The sequence below is a fragment of the Aulonocara sp. 'chitande type north' Nkhata Bay genome, linkage group LG18 (genome assembly GCF_057382095.1).
Source record: "Aulonocara sp. 'chitande type north' Nkhata Bay isolate Kocher_YH1m ecotype deep benthic linkage group LG18, A_spYH_male_GT1.1, whole genome shotgun sequence".
NCBI classification, from domain to species: Eukaryota; Metazoa; Chordata; class Actinopteri; order Cichliformes; family Cichlidae; genus Aulonocara; species Aulonocara sp. 'chitande type north' Nkhata Bay.
The window spans coordinates 8,854,348-8,870,192 of record NC_141361.1 but is presented as its reverse complement, the minus strand read 5'-3'; the positions used below and the strand labels follow the sequence as shown (position 1 = coordinate 8,870,192).

The 15,845-nt window shown below is 36.2% G+C and overlaps 1 protein-coding gene across 2 annotated transcripts; it reads left to right on the top strand.

Annotated features, from left to right (window-relative positions):
• Window positions 1–3,983: 3,983 nt before the first annotated feature.
• On the top strand, window positions 3,984–9,967 carry pold3 (polymerase (DNA-directed), delta 3, accessory subunit). Of its 2 annotated transcripts, none has more exons than XM_086272906.1 (12): window positions 3,984–4,139; window positions 4,653–4,708; window positions 5,117–5,216; window positions 5,318–5,357; window positions 5,596–5,728; window positions 5,887–6,133; window positions 6,226–6,298; window positions 7,091–7,238; window positions 7,462–7,565; window positions 7,865–7,953; window positions 8,072–8,153; window positions 9,065–9,964. In XM_086272906.1, exons 1-12 carry the CDS (start codon window positions 4,083–4,085, stop codon window positions 9,265–9,267), a joined length of 1,332 nt encoding a protein of 443 aa, XP_086129032.1. In that variant the 5' UTR covers window positions 3,984–4,082; the 3' UTR covers window positions 9,268–9,964. The 2 variants fall into 2 exon arrangements, with proteins under 2 accessions (XP_086129032.1, XP_086129033.1); XM_086272907.1 differs by lacking the exon at window positions 3,984–4,139 and adding an exon at window positions 4,451–4,554 and having other exon boundaries at window positions 9,065–9,967.
• The last annotated feature ends 5,878 nt before the right edge of the window (window positions 9,968–15,845 follow it).

Here is a 15,845-nt window from a genome sequence, read left to right as displayed (position 1 = left end):
ATTTTAACATTGATTTGCTAAATCCAACAAGGTTAAAAGCCATTGATGACTTTACTGACACAATGTACAGCTTATCACTATATCCAACAATAACAAAGCCAAGCAGAATAACTTCACATAGCGCCACTATTATTGACAACATTTTTACTAATGTCATGGATTTCCAAATTAATAGTGGTCTGCTTGTCTGTGATATAACTGACCACTTACCAGTTTTTACTTTGTGTGACTGTGTTTTAAAAAAAATAGATACCAAGATCATGATAGCAAAGCGAACAATAAATGAAGAAGCAATTCATGCCTTCAATTTCGATTTAGCACAACAAGATTGGAGTTCGGTGTATGAAGAGTCAGATGTGGACAAGGCTTATGATAATTTTCTAGATATTTTTACTATGTGGTACAATAAACATTGTCCTGTAAACGAACACATGACAAAGAAAAAAAAGATAAAAAGTCCTTGGCTCACAAAAGGAATTATTAATGCTTGCAAAAAGAAAAACAATCTGTATAAACAGTTTATCAAAGTAAAAACAAAAGAAGTGGAACAAAGATATAAAGCATATAGAAATAAATTGACTGATATTATAAGAACGAGCAAACAACTTTATTATAGAAGAAGATTATATGAAAATAAAAACAATATAAAAGGAACTTGGGATGTGTTAAACAACTTAATTAAACAAGGATCTTCTGGAACATCATATCCTGAATATTTTACTGATGCAAATGGTGAAAATCACAACATGAGTAATATTGTCGATGGGTTCAATAAATTCTTCATAAATGTTGGCCCTGAACTAGCAGCGGACATCCCGTGTCATAAAAATGAAAATATCAGTAATATAAAATCAAATCCCTTTTCACTGTTCCTCTCAGCTACAAATGAGCAAGAAGTAATAAATATCACATTAAAATGTAAAAGTAAGTCTTCAATGGATTATCATGACATAAATATGTCTGTAGTTAAACAGGTTATTCTGAATATTGCTAGTCCCTTAACATATATCTGTAATTTATCATTTCAGTCCGGTTGTTTTCCAAAAAAAATGAAAATTGCGAAAGTAATACCACTATATAAAAGTAATGACAAACACAGTTTTACCAATTATAGGCCTATTTCTCTACTGCCTCAATTCTCAAAAATTCTAGAAAAACTTTTTAATTCAAGATTAGAAAAATTCCTTGAAAAACATCAAATAATAAATGTTGGTCAGTATGGTTTCAGAACGCAAAGAACCACTTCAATGGCGATAATTGAGGCAGTAGAAGAAATTACTGATACACTGGATAAAAATAAATATGCAGTTGGTATTTTTGTTGACCTCAAAAAGGCCTTCGACACAATCAATCACTCAATTTTACTGGATAAATTGGAAAGATATGGTATTCGAGGGAAAGCTGGTAACTGGTTAAAAAGTTACCTAACAGGTCGGGAACAATATGTTAGCATAGGGCATTACCATTCAGAGAAACTTGGTATTACATGTGGTGTTCCCCAAGGGTCAGTGTTGGGACCAAAACTTTTCAATGTATACATAAATGATATTTTTGATGTTTCTCAAGTACTTAAACTCATACTGTTCGCAGATGACACCAACATATTTTTCAGTAGCGATGATTATACTGATCTTGTAATGACTGTAAACAGGGAGCTAAAATTAATAAAAAAATGGATGGACATAAATAAATTATCATTAAATATAAATAAAACTAAAGCAATGTTTTTTGGTAATTTAAAATATAATATAGAATTACCAATTATCATTGAAGGTGTACCAATTGATAATGTGAGTGAAAACAAATTTTTGGGAGTTATAATTGATAACAAAATTTCATGGAAACCCCACGTCAGACACATAAAAACCAAAATTTCCAGAAGCCTCGCAGTTTTGAACAAAGTGAAACAATTCCTTGATAAAAATGCACTTCGTACTCTGTACTGTACCCTGGTTCTTCCATATCTTACATATTGTGTGGAAGTGTGGGGAAATACATATAAAAATACAACTAATCCATTAGTCACAGTACAGAAACGAGCACTGCGTATTATTCACAAGGCTGGTTATCTAGATCATACTCACAAATTCTTTCTTCAGGCAAAGTTACTTAAATTCCAGGATCTGGTTAATTACAATACATCCATAATTTTGTATAAAGCTTTTACTAAACTTTTACCGGCAAATTTACAAACTAGATTTGAAATTCGAGAAAAGGTTTATAATGTGAGAGGCTTTGGAGAATTCAAATTACCCAGAACTCGAACAACCCGTAAAGGCTTTTGTGTGTCTGTATGTGGTGTGAAAATCTGGAACAGTCTGAGTTTACAATTGAAACAATGCAAAAATATTCATAGATTTAAATTTCTCTACAAACAGTTGGTCTGGTCACAGTATACTCAATGATGGGTTTTAGTGTGCTCTGTAATGTCTGTCCTCTTACCATTGCTGGTATGGATTCCAAAATAAAAAATAAAAAATAAAGTGTGCGTATGTATGTACATATATGTACTTGTGTGTGTAGATATATATGTATGTATATGTATGTGTGTCTGTTATCAGAATCAGAATCAGAATCAGAATACTTTATTGATCCCTGGGGGAAATTATTTTTTGTTACAGTGCTCCATTTTAAACCAACATTAAGACAAGACAGACAATACGCTAACTAAGAATAGTACAATATATACATATATATACATACATACATACATAAGTCACTTATAAATAAATAGTTGGAAAAGAAACATGTGTAGCTGTAGCAGCAAACAGTGTGTTAAGTGGATGCGTTGTACAGGGAGATGGCCACAGGCAGGAATGATTTCCTGTGTCGTTCAGTGGTGCTTTTCGGTAATCTCAGTCTCTCACTGAACGAGCTCCTGTGACTGACCAACATGTCATGGAGTGGGTGGGAGGTGTTATCCAACATTGTCTTTATCTTGGACAGCATCCGCCTCTCCGACACCACCTTGAGGGAGTCCAGCTCCATCCCCACAACATTGCTGGCCTTACGGATCAGTTTATTAAGTCTGTTGGCATCTGCGACCCTCAGCCTGCTCCCCCAGCATGCAACAGCATAGAGGATCGCACTGGCCACAACAGACTCATAGAAAATCCTCAGCATTTTCTGGCAGATGTTGAAGGACCTCAGTCGCCTCAAAAAATAGAGACGACTCTGGCCCTTCCTGTAAAGTGCTGTGGTGTTTTTAGCCCAGTCCAGTTTATTGTCAATGTGTACTCCAAGGTATTTATAGTTACTTGTAGTTATTACTGCCTGTTACCTGTGGTAATGCAATTTATAATTTATATATTCTGTATTCAGTTATGAAGGCTCTAATTGTTGGTTGCGAGCTGCCGCTTAGATGCTTGTATCTGCCCGGGGCTGTTGATGGGTCTGTATGCAATGATGGGCGTAGCTGCGGGAAGTTTATTGTTTTTTTTTGTTGATGAGTGAGTATAGGGGTGGGATTTAATAAGTTTTCTTCGTCCCACTCCTTTTTCAGGCAAGTTTTGTTTTTTGTTTTGTGTATTTTATGTTCAATATAGGTATTTGTTGTGCCTGAAAATGAATAAATAAATAAATAAATAAATAAAATAAAATAATAAGAGATAGCATTAAAGTGGCCCCTGGAGACCCATCATCATTATTGTTTTCCACATACATAGGTGCATTATAGTGCCCATAATGAACTGATGCTCTCTCAGCTCCACTGCATTCACATTGTGGATTTTGCTGTTTCAGAGAGTTTGCACTAATTTTTAACTGTCCCGTGTTGGTTTTGGGGTACAAAAAACCGTATTAATAGTGATAATGTATGTGGAATATAGTAAAAAATAAATGAATGAAGCTCCTGGTTTTTTTTGTTTGTTTGTTTGTTTTTTGGTTTTTTTTTACTTCTATCATTCATTTGATCCAGGGAGTGACTCACAGCCCCGTCTGGCCTGCAGAGGGCAGCCTAAAGCTTTTCACCTCACAGGAAGGACGGGCGGACACGTGACATGCAACAGGAAGTAAATAAACTGCTTTCCCGCGCAGTTAAATTGGAACAGCAAGTCGTCTGCTTTCAAGGAGAATAAAACAAAATGGATGAGCTTTATTTGGATAATATTGACGAATACGTCAATGACCATAATAAAATAGTAAGTGCCTTCTTAATTCGCGGTATTTCATTTTGTGCGATGAGGTTTTCTGGCTGAGCTCTGGCTTCGACATGATTGGCTGCTGAACTCCGCTCAAAAAAACTGCCGTTTTAACTTTGTCTGGTTTTCACGATAATTTATGTGTATCCAGGGGCATTTTTATCAATTTTGGAGATGTTCAGGGGTCTTTGTGTTAATTCGGCTCTGCTATGATGTAGTAAATGGCAGTTGAATTGAAGAAAAGCTTATTTTTAGTTGACCAATTTCAGTTACTGCTGGAAACCGCCAAGTGCGTGACAAACACTGCTGTAGTAAAGACATTTCAAACACTGACATGAAGTCGATATTTATTTATATCTGATAAGTATTAGATATTTCCCAGCTCATGTAGCTTAATGGAAAGCAACAATAATCGGTACCTTAAAGAACAAAGACAATATTTGGATAATATTTATTATCCGTCATATAGTCTCTGTGTAAATACAAGTGTTCTGTGTGCTTTCTCTACACCAGGTAACCTATAAATGGCTGAGTCTCACTCTTGGAGTTCATGTCAACACAGCAAAACAGTAAGTGGTTACTTTGACATGCCAGGAACTAATAAAATAATATATGATACATTTTTACTATCTTCAAAATGTCTTGTTTGTCCAAGCAACAATCGCAAATTTACATTAATTAGGGTTTACTGTATTTAGCGCCAAAGAAGCACTACATTTGACAGTAACAGTCCAATGGAACGTCGCTTGAGTTTTTCTGCACTTGAGTTGCACCGTTTTTGTTGTGGTAGTGAGATGAAGACATGCGCACGTTTGCATGTTTTGGCATGTGTGTGCATGCAAAAAAAAAAAAAAAGGTGCTGTGTGTTTTCTTTTAAAAAAAAGATCATTAACACTTTGTCATTGGCTGATAAATACATAAATGCCATAAACACAGATTTACCTAGGAAATACATTTAAGTTGTGTCTTGTGTTCAGAATGCTCTACCATTACCTGGATCACAAGAGGAAGGAGAGTTCAGCTCAGCTGCATGCCACCTACCTTGTGTCAGGGAAATTTGTGGACAACGGTCAAACGGTGAGACCTGTTGTAGCATTTTTTGTGATTTCTTTTCTTTTTTTTCTACATGCCCAAAGCTGCAGCTTTAATGATTTTTTTACACTATGTTTGCTTTTCAGAGTCACAAGGTGTCTGTTGTGAGAGAGGACCAGCTGGAAGGTGTGTAAATATTAATTCACATGACATCATTCGGTTGTGTTGCTCTGTAACAGCAAGGTTGGCTCGTTGTTTGATTCTAATTTCGAAAGTAATATCCTCAGTTCATAATCATCACCATCAATAAATAGTATGCTTTTATGTCAGTGAGTCTTGATTTTCTTTGTATTTTGTTTTATTTAATGACATATTTGTTGTAAATGAAGCAGCAGTGTGTCACGTTTGCCGTTTTCTTCTGCAGATTTCAAAGCCAAGATGAGCTTGGTAGTCAGCGTGCACGTCTACAGCGTCCAGAGAGCGTTGCTTAGAGACAGCGGCCCACTTTACGCTGTGGACTACGACGCTGTGAAAGACAATCTTAAAAACTGCAGCAGGTATGCTAATCATGGTGTTTTTTGATTTGCAGTGACCAGTCATCAGCATTTTTACACCATCTGTGTAAAGATTAGTTTAGCCACTATTAGAATGAAAACATAATTAATGCATAATGTTATTTATATTATTTAATAGTTATTTTTCTTTTGCTTTTCAGATACAGCGCAATCCACTGTGCCAGCGCAGTGCCCATGTCTTCTGTGGAGCTGCAGCAGGCGAGGGAAGTCCAGCAAGCTCCTACACCTGAGGCTGAAAACAAAAAGGCTGGCATGAATGGAGACACCAGACCAGTTTTAAAATCATCCGCCAAGCCTCCAAAAGGCATCATGGGAATGTTTGCTAACAAATCTGCTCCTAAGAGTCAGGATAACACCAAAGAGATGAAGCCTGAAAAGAAAGAGGATGTACGACTTTGTCCTTGTGCTGCAGTCAGTTGCTCTTCAGGGTACTCGAGTTTTTGCTCTGTTTGTTTATAATTGTGTTTTTTGTATTTTAGATCGAAGCACCCAAAAGCAAACCAGTCGCAAAAGCCAATCCAGTGGCAAACTTCTTTGGGACTCAAACATTAAGTGAGTAATAAGTAAAGTATTGTGTGTCTGGTGTGCTTTATTAAAAGGGGGATTAAAATTCATATGTTCCGTTTAGACTGCTGTTATTTTGTTTTAGGTTTCTATTTTAACCTTGAAACTGTTGTGCTCATAGTTTGTTTTTATTATTAGTAGTAGTAGTAGTAGTAGTAGTACTATTTTGCTCTTTATTTGACACACGATCTGCCTTTCAGAGCAGTTGTACAAATCACATCATTATATAAATGAATGTTGTCTTTGTCATGTTCTTATTTCACATAAACCTAGTAAAAGCATCATAATTGAATGTGTTCCTCACCATGGTGAAAAATAATCAGCGAGTGAGCCAACAAGTTTTAAAAAAAGTACCAAAGTGCTGCAGGTTGTAATCAGCAAAAACGGTTTTGTCTTGCATAGAGTGTAAGGTTTTGAATGTAGAGGCTGTAAAGCAGAAGCCACTTGTGAACACGATCCAGAAACCCTGCCATCTTCTCCGCCAAAGCTCATTTAAAATGGTCTGAGGCAAAGTGGAAACCTTTCTGGTTAAAAATAAAAATGTTACCGGTAAGTTTTACTTGGAAAACATGGATGCCACGTCACAACTTTTTTTTGCTGCAGTGATCTGATGTTTTCAGTGTTTTGTTGTGAGTAATTGAGTTTGTATTTTAAATCAAGTTTCCACGTTTATCGATGTGCATGCTGTTTTGCGACATACAAAAGTAACCCAGAAAGATGAGCAGTAATTATTTGATTTGAATATGTTTACTGAATAATTGTTCTTTTTCACTACTTCAGAGAAGCCAGAGAAACCTGTGAAGGAGGAGGAAGCACCTCAGTCATCTTCCAGAGCAGCGCAGCAGCATGAAAGGTCAAAACCAGAGGAAAAGCAAGAAACCGTTGCTCCAGTGGAGCCACAAATAGACACAAAGAAAGACTCCAGAAGGTGTGTGCTGGTATTCATGTGGGAAATGTGACAAATTGAATTAAATATTCCTTTCAGTACATGAGGAAATAGTTTTCTAATCATGAAAAGAATCTGCTTTCCTCAATCAAGTCCCACTTCCCTGTCTCTAATTGTTACTTAGAAATGTAATTTCAAAAGTTATAAAGGGTGTTTATTTCTGGCTTTAATCTAATTTAAATTCTTTAATTCCCTTTTTTGATAGCAAAACTAAGCGGCTAGAAGATTCTGACGGTGAAGAGGAGAAGATGGAGAAGAAAAAGAGGAGGAGGATTAAGAAACCGGAGCCAGACAGCAGTGATGAAGACGGTTATACTTTTATTTTATATTATTCTCTTATTCTGATGTTTTCTATTTTGAAAACCTATTTATTTTAAAAGTAAACAAACAGTGATATAATTGGATTAAAGATATAAATGTATATTTTGTATTAGTTTTGCTGCTGTAGGCACACTAAAAGCAATTCCAAACATTGTAATTAATTGGATTGGCAAACGGCTTGTGAGGACAAAACTTTTATTTCAGTTCATTTCAGTCTTTGGGAAAAGAAGAACTTATAAAAGTAGACATTTCAAAATTGATAAGATAATCTGTTTTCCCCCTTCCAGTTATTCCAGACTCTCCACAGCCAGTCGTGACAAGAGAACCATCATCACCAAGTCCTAAAAAGGAGGTTGAACCCGATAGACATTCCCATGTAAGTGTTTGATACTCTAGTTTTGATATAACTGGAAACTTTGGTAGTCTTTCATTCATTTTTTAATGTATTTTTTTTTATGTATTTAACTCGGAGCATGCGTCTTGTTATTCTACAGCCGAGCAGTTCTGAAATGAAAATAAGGAAGAGAAGACGAGTCATGAAGTCTCATACCTTTCTGGACGATGATGGATGCATGGGTATGAAAAACATACAACAGTGAAAATCCAACCAGTGCAGATAATAATCAAACACTTTTAATGTATTTATATATAGTGCTACAGTATATGTGACTGTTTTTAAATAAAGAGGTCAGGGTCTGTACAAGTAATCGATATGAGACAAAAGCTCAGGGCTGGGAGATTTCCGCTGCTGTTGTTAGTCCTGTCTGCATATAAAGGATATTCCTTATATGCTTATACTCAGGCGCACAGTCGCTTCACTTGTTTATACTTGTTTATGAGGAATCTATACATCCAGGGAAGAGCAGTAATATTCTGTGAGAAATGTGTACAATGCTCAACTTAATGTTTTTTCTCTGAGAGATTTAATAGCTGCTTTTATATTTTTACAGGTCTGACTTTTATTATTATAATAAAATCTAATCTAACTATTATATTTAATATGATTTAATTATATTTAATATTAATCTAAATCTACAAGCTAAGTTACTAAATCTTTTAGGTAAATCTATTTGAGTGCACCCCATCCATTACATTAACTCATCAATGCACGCAGCAGGCTTCAGTTCAACACTGAGATGACGGTTGTCAACCTGCAGCAAGCTGTGCAATTTAAAATCATAGATAACTAAGATCATAGTTTAGTATCATTTCTGCATACAGAGAGCTGTGTTTTATTTTGTTGAAGGTGGTAGATCAGAGCAAGCGCAAGGATCACTTTTTGTCCTTCACTCCACCTGAACTCTTTTTAACGGCAACGTGTCTTTGCTCTTTGACAGCATCATGTTCGCTGCTGCTGTTCCATCGGTCTTACCAAGAGAAACGCAGCAATCTAGGCTGAATCTGGCAGTGTCCTCTTGTCCACAGTAGATTGATTAGTTTGGTTGTTTTGTATGAATTTGTAACTCCGGGTTGTTTCTCATCCACAGTGACAGAAAAAGGCTACGTGAGTGAATCTTACTCTGAATCCGAAGATGATTTTAAACCCTCCAAACAAGCTTCAAGAGATCCCATTAAAGCAAAACCATCAAGTAGCAAAGAGGATGAGAAGAAAACTCAAAAGAAAGCATCAGCAAACTCAAATAAAGGAGCTAAACAAGCTTCCATAATGGGATTTTTCCAGAAGAAATAACAGATGGTGATGGATGCATTCACTAAGGACAAATGAGCACTGCTGTAGACTTCCTGTAATGAGACTGTGGCGTATCTGAAATCAGCTGAAACAAGTCAGAACACTTGACAAATGGACTTCAACACATGGACATTAAAAATTACATTTTAGTTTCTCTGTTTTATGAATACATGTCCAACTCAATAAACATTAAAAAATTAAATATGTGTTTTCACTTTCAGAAATGTAGAACCATCACAAGCCTGAAAATCTGAACACATTAACCAAACCACCACATTTTAATGGACCAATCCCGTCGTTTTTTTCTTCCTCTGTTCATGTCAAAGACTTCACCTATTGCTGCAGTAGCAAATTGAGTTGTTATTATTATGCCTCCCTTTTAATATATCATGTGACCAAACCAGGGAGCTACCAAAACCTCATCAGAAATGATCTCAAACAAAGGGTGGCTGTCAGGATGCCATTCTTACAGAAATCTGAAGAAAAGGCTTATGTATGGCAAATTACACAAGACCTGGACTGAAAATCAGTGGCTACAGGTCTTATGGAGTAATTCTTCCAAATTTGAGATTTTTGTTTCTAGTGAGTGGAGCTCAGGAGAGCGGTACGACAGTGAGTGTCTACAGCCATCTATAAAACAGGGTGGAGGCTCTGTCATGGTTCAGCCCATGGTGTGAGGAATCTTGATGAGCTGATGAAATTTAAACATTGAAAAGTAGAGTTCCAGAATAAAGGTGGTCATATGAACTACAGACTTGCCAGCTGGTAACAAGTGCACCTAATAACTGCACCTATTTTGCATTTTCCTAATAATATAAAAAGAAATGAGGGACAGCTCATTACTTTTCCACAGTGCTATAGGCACATTGAAATGGGGGGGGGGGGGGGGGGGGGGGTCTTTAGCAGCTAGAATATATTACTTTACTGATCTTTATTTCAAGTTTTCCCTGATTTGTCTGCATTTTCTATGTGTATCCAAAAGATTTTTGGAAAGTTATTGAGTAAATTATTTGTCATCGTTTTTAAGTTAAGAACCTTAGATCTAGTTTACTGACCTTTTTTATTTCCCTCATTGTACGTCCTCGATTCTACTCCTCAGCTCCTCTCCTAATGGATGCTTCAGTAATTTTGTCAAATCACTGATTTGTTTAAAATGAGCACCTTTCAGGCTCATTTTAAACCGATGTCAGTTAATATGACATTTGACACAACTGATCCTAAACTATTAAAACCACTACTTTTAATAAAACTTACTAATTAAGGTGCAACAAGTGTGACAAGAGTTAGTGCAAACAATGAAAAACAGAAAGGTTGATTATTCTAAATAGCTGTAACATGAGTCAAAACTGAAAAGGTAATTTTGGTTTCTTTAGTCCAGCTGTGCCACACCTCTGTTATCCCTTGAATGTAAAAGCACTTCTACACACCTGCACATCCTTGATCTCTTTAAGCAAGCTTCCCCTGTCCTCTTGACTCAGAGACTCAATGAAAATAACCTAGATGGGTTATATTCTTCTATTAAAAAATGATTATTAAAAAGTTTGAAAATGCAACAACAACAATGGTCTGTCTTGTTTTTGCATTTGAATTTTATGTAATATTCAGCATGTGGAGTCACTTTTAGTTTCCATTAAGAAAATATATTAACATTTTCCTCAACGGGTTCCCAAAAAAATGAAAAGCCAAACATAAAAATGACAGTAAAAATACAAAAATTGTCTCAGTGAAAAAGGAAATGTATGGATCCCTGGGATAAAATGATAAAAGATTTAAATAAATACCTCACCTCCAAAAATAAATGTCAGTAAAGATTAGACACATGAATCTGTCCAGTTACAAATTCAGTCACCTGCTTTGGTGCAAATGAAACTGGCAGCAGGCAACAAGACAGCCCTCAAAAAGAAGGAAATGTTTAATCCCTCCTGACTCATTTTTCTGCACTTTGCTTTGTGCTGCAGTGTTTTATGCTTCCTAATTAGAAAGACTGTTTTCCCTGAAGTTGGTCTGTCTGACTCTGTGTTACACTTTTGTGATCACAAGCAGTGCACATAAGTTATATAGAAAATATGGAAACAATGACGAAACTGAAACAGCAGTAAGAAAATAATCTGAGTAGATTCCACAAAAATCACAAGCATCTTAGACTTGACTAATATTAAATGAAAATAGTGGAGTCCTTAGAACTAGTTAGAAATTGTCAGCTATTGGACTGTTTCATGTTTGCTATTAAATCTGATGATCACAAAACTGAAGATCGAGATCAAAAGGTGGCAGCTTAGTGAGGACCAGTGACAGAACATTTAAAGGAATCAGATTCATACAAAATTCATACGAGACAAAGAAGCATTTGATATAAAATAAAATAAAGTAAAAACATATCTGTGATGGTTTAGGAGTGCTAGCTGATGCTAGTAGGTGCAAACTGAAGAGTTTAATGTTTTTGAGGCTCTTGAAGATATGCAACAAAGCATAAAAATAAATAAAATCTAGACTAAAATTGTAAACCCAGAAAAAAGAAAAAATATGCATACAAGATCTATTTTACTTGGCCATCTGCCCTTGTAGCATTTGGCTGAATAATCAGTTGATTAATTGGTAATGTGATTTTACAGGTTACATTAAGCTGTCACTGGTTAAGTCATCATTTCAGCAGCTGTTCCCTCCTGTCCCATTGGTCTCCTCTGCCAGGGCAGATGTTCAGTGGGGTGACGAAGAAAAGACAAACTCTGGAATGACTAGCTAGATATTTTGGCACCCAGGTGAAGTATAAGTAACTTAAAGTTATCATGATCTTGCAGATCACCGACTGGGGGGTGATCATGGAATAAAATAAGTGTGTTGATCTATTTGGAAGATACAGCAGAAAAGCATCGGTATAACACTAACCTGTCTGAAGGTACCAGCTGTCAAACGCATCTGTTCAAATACCAACATTGGCAGCAAGAAAACAGAGCACAAAGTCCTGATCCATCATAGTGCTTACACCCACTCAGGGTAAATGTACAAGTCATTAATCTTGAGGTGCTGCTAATCAACACAGAGAGGATGGAGGGAAGATGAAAAGGTGAGGAGGTTGTGTTACCCACAGTTATTCAGCACTGGAATGAATTATTGCTGAAAACCAGCCAAATACTGAAGCTCCATCAGGAAAATGTTTAATGAAGCTGCAGATGAAATAAGGACAAGGCTCATTATGTCTTCTATAACACGAGTGTCAAACATGAAGACTTGGGGCTGAAGAGCAGGTCATCTACTAATTAACAGGTTGGTGGTTTGATCCCTGGCTGCTCCAGTCTGCATGACAAATATCCTTGGACAAGAGTTGCATCCATCAGAGTGTGAATGTGTGTGAGTGTTGGATAGAAAGCACTTACATAGAAACAGAATAGAAAAAGATGCTTCTGTGTTGCAAGTTGCATAAAGTGCTTTGAGAGCTCGGGAAGAGTAGAAAAGTGCTAAATAAGAACATAAATAAGAACCCTTTTTAACTGCCCTCGGTCTTGTTCGTCCTGCTGGATAACATTGCAAAGTGACATAATTGTATTGTTAATATACTGCATAAATATTCCGGGTGTGGTGATGCAAAGCCAGCATTACACCAAAGGATTGAAAAAGCATTGAAAAGAAGTTAAAAAAGGTAAAAATATTGAGTTAGGCAAGTTGCCAGCTGTTACATATAGTTTTACTGGTAAAGGCTCCACCCCCCTGTGACCCTGAAATGGATAAATAGTTAAAAACAAATGGATGGATGGTTGGGCTCTACTCGTCCAACTCACTAGAGAATAAATTAGGCTGTCTGTGGTTTTTTTGAACTAAAATGAGTTTGACACAATCATACGTCTTTTTTCCACAGAGGAGATGACCCTCACTGGTCATTAGATAGAATTCAGGGCACTTTAGATTGGCTTCAATTTTTTAAGATCTAAAGGCTCCTTGTTTTGACTCACCAGTGCCAGAACAGGAAGGATGTACTTCTGAAAAAGTTTGAAGAAAATAATTGGTCATGTGCTCAATAAAATCCATAACAAGGTCATAAGTTAGACTCTGAGTTTAGACAATGTAAGCTAAAATGAGCCAGTGAGCTCGGTAAAGCGAGGGATTAGTGGCTGTAGAGGGGTTCGACAATTTTGTATGTCATATTTGTTGTGAGCAAATGGCTGTGATGGGGGTGGATTAATTTAGTGCAGCTGTATTCGAATACTCTACTTATATCCCACACTACAAACACTGCTGTGATATTTTGTCTCTCTGCGCAGGTGTGTCATATGGCCAAATCTAAGATGACTTGATTTAAATATATTTATGGTGAACAGTTTTCTGCTCTGTGAATTGTATCATGGAGATGGGGTGATATTTTCTCTCTCTGTCAGGGCCTACTATATAGCAAAGCCTAAAGGCAAGTTTGGGTTGCTGAAGCCGGAGTGATTACTGGCCTTCTACTTACAGGGTGGTGGGTCTTGGAGGACAACCACTGATCCCTGTTTAAGTGGTTGACATGTAAAATGAAGCTGACTTGGGACACTGGACTGTTTTGTCCCTTCATATTTTTGGTCATTGTACTAATAAATTATCTTTTAGAATTGTATTGGTTGTCATCTTTTGCCAACGGCTGCAATGGCTGGTCAGACCTAGAGTCTCTGTGTGTTACAGTAGTTTTTGCTAATTTGCTGAGGAATGATGGTAAATCTGAGCTCCAGACAGATGGTTTGGGGAATAAACAGTGTTATTTGTGAAGGCAACGGGTGAAGGTACCTAGAAAGAAGTTAATATGAAACAGTATTATTCCCCAAATTAAACTCCATTATCTAATTTTACCCATGTTTCACGTGTTCTCAGAGCTGGCCCAGAGCAGCTGAGAGCTGAATGAGAACAGCAGGTAGACGAGAGCCCAGACTTGGATTATACTATAGCTGAAGTCATGAAGTTTAATGATTTGCATGCCTGATTATCAAAATAAATGCTTACTTTGTCTGTGGAGGTTGGTTAAAGATTTTTGGGAACAGTAGCTGGGTGAGCCATATTTGGCTCTTACTGACAATTTGACAACATCTAGGACTGCCTCCAGCTTGTAGTTATCATAACACCTCACTTCAAAGTTTAGGTCCTTCAATCTTTTCTCCAAATTGTAATGATCAGCTTTGGTTCCATTTCAGTCACGTAAGACTAACCTTTAAAGTTGACACAGTTTCTTGTATTGTGTAACTAATCCTTCTTGGTGTACTGGCCAACTAAACTGAAACTGTGAAACGTGAAAACAACATTTTAGTTAACTAAAATAAAAATAACAAAACAATATAATATTGCCAAATATCCTTATTTTTCTGTTAGTTTGGTTAAAAATACAATTTGCCTGAGGGATCGGTGGTTTATTGAGACTCTGGATGTCTACAAGACTGTGAGTCAACTGCTTTAACAATCTGTGTTTTTATTGTAGCTGTACTGTTTGTTGTTTTGTTTTTCTAAATCTCGCCTCTGACATATGCCCTCCTTCACGTTTATAATTAAAAAGATGAAAACTATCGCTGAAACGACTAAAAATAAACTAAAAATAAACAGTTTTAATCAAGAAACTAAACAAGAAAACTCTGGAAACTAACTGAAATTAAACCGAATTAAAAATAAAGACAAAATAAGAATAAAAAATTATAATAATTAGAAAATACAAAACTATAGTAACTGTAACAGATCATACGGCACCTTTAGTGAAAAAGAGACACGTGGTACAAAAATAAGCTGTTTCCCATCAACAGAACAAACATTTTGTGCAAAAATTAAATATGTTTCTGCTGGTCCGCCATCCTCTGTCTTTTGTTTTGATTCCTTGTTCTTCTTCCACTGTTCATCTTGATGTCAAAGACTTCACCTGGTACAATAAGGGGCTGGCTATGCAAGCTCATTCATTTACCAATCAAATCACACTGGGGGATGTGTGACACGATCAGACTCACACCAGGCAGTAACGGGCATAGCTGCTGCATTGTTTGATAAGCACTTTGATCGCTGACCTGCTGACTAAATACTTTGTCTAACAGTATCACATACAACAGAACCTCAGTGAGAACTAAAAAAAAACTCTGCATAAAGATGTGAAAAACTATGATTCTCATATATATTTACAGTATACAGTGCAGAGTATATTGAAAACATCCATTTAATAATATAATCAACTGTGTGTGCACTCATTCAATGTTATTTTAATTAACTAAAACCATTTAGTTAGCTGACATCTGTAGATATCTAAATGCCTCCCATGTAAATCTTTGGCGAATGGGAGGCTCAAAGGCTACTTTAACTCTGCTGTCGAAAATCTAATTAGTTCACTTTAATTACACTTTTGGTATCATCAACATTTGCTGTTATTTCAGACAATACTGAAACCCTGTTTGCTTATCGTCAATATTTTTACTGTCTTTTAAATGTAATTTTCTAATTTACAAAGTTTATAAAATGCTAACAACATGAGTATGTAACTGGTTCTTTGTATAGACAGTGTGCTAAAACAAAAGACTTGAGACATGTCCAAAATGAACAACCATTAAAGTTTGTTTTCATTTAATTGTGAATTTATTAATAAATCA

What these genes read in the sequence shown, in the direction of transcription:
- pold3 (XM_086272906.1), top strand. Translation starts at nt 4,083, where the DNA reads ATGGATGAGCTTTATTTGGATAATATTGACGAATACGTCAATGACCAT. An exon ending in TCAATGACCATAATAAAATA is followed by an intron (nt 4,140 to 4,652) that starts GTAAGTGCCTTC and finishes TCTCTACACCAG; the next exon opens with GTAACCTATAAATGGCTGAG. An exon ending in CATGTCAACACAGCAAAACA is followed by an intron (nt 4,709 to 5,116) that starts GTAAGTGGTTAC and finishes TCTTGTGTTCAG; the next exon opens with AATGCTCTACCATTACCTGG.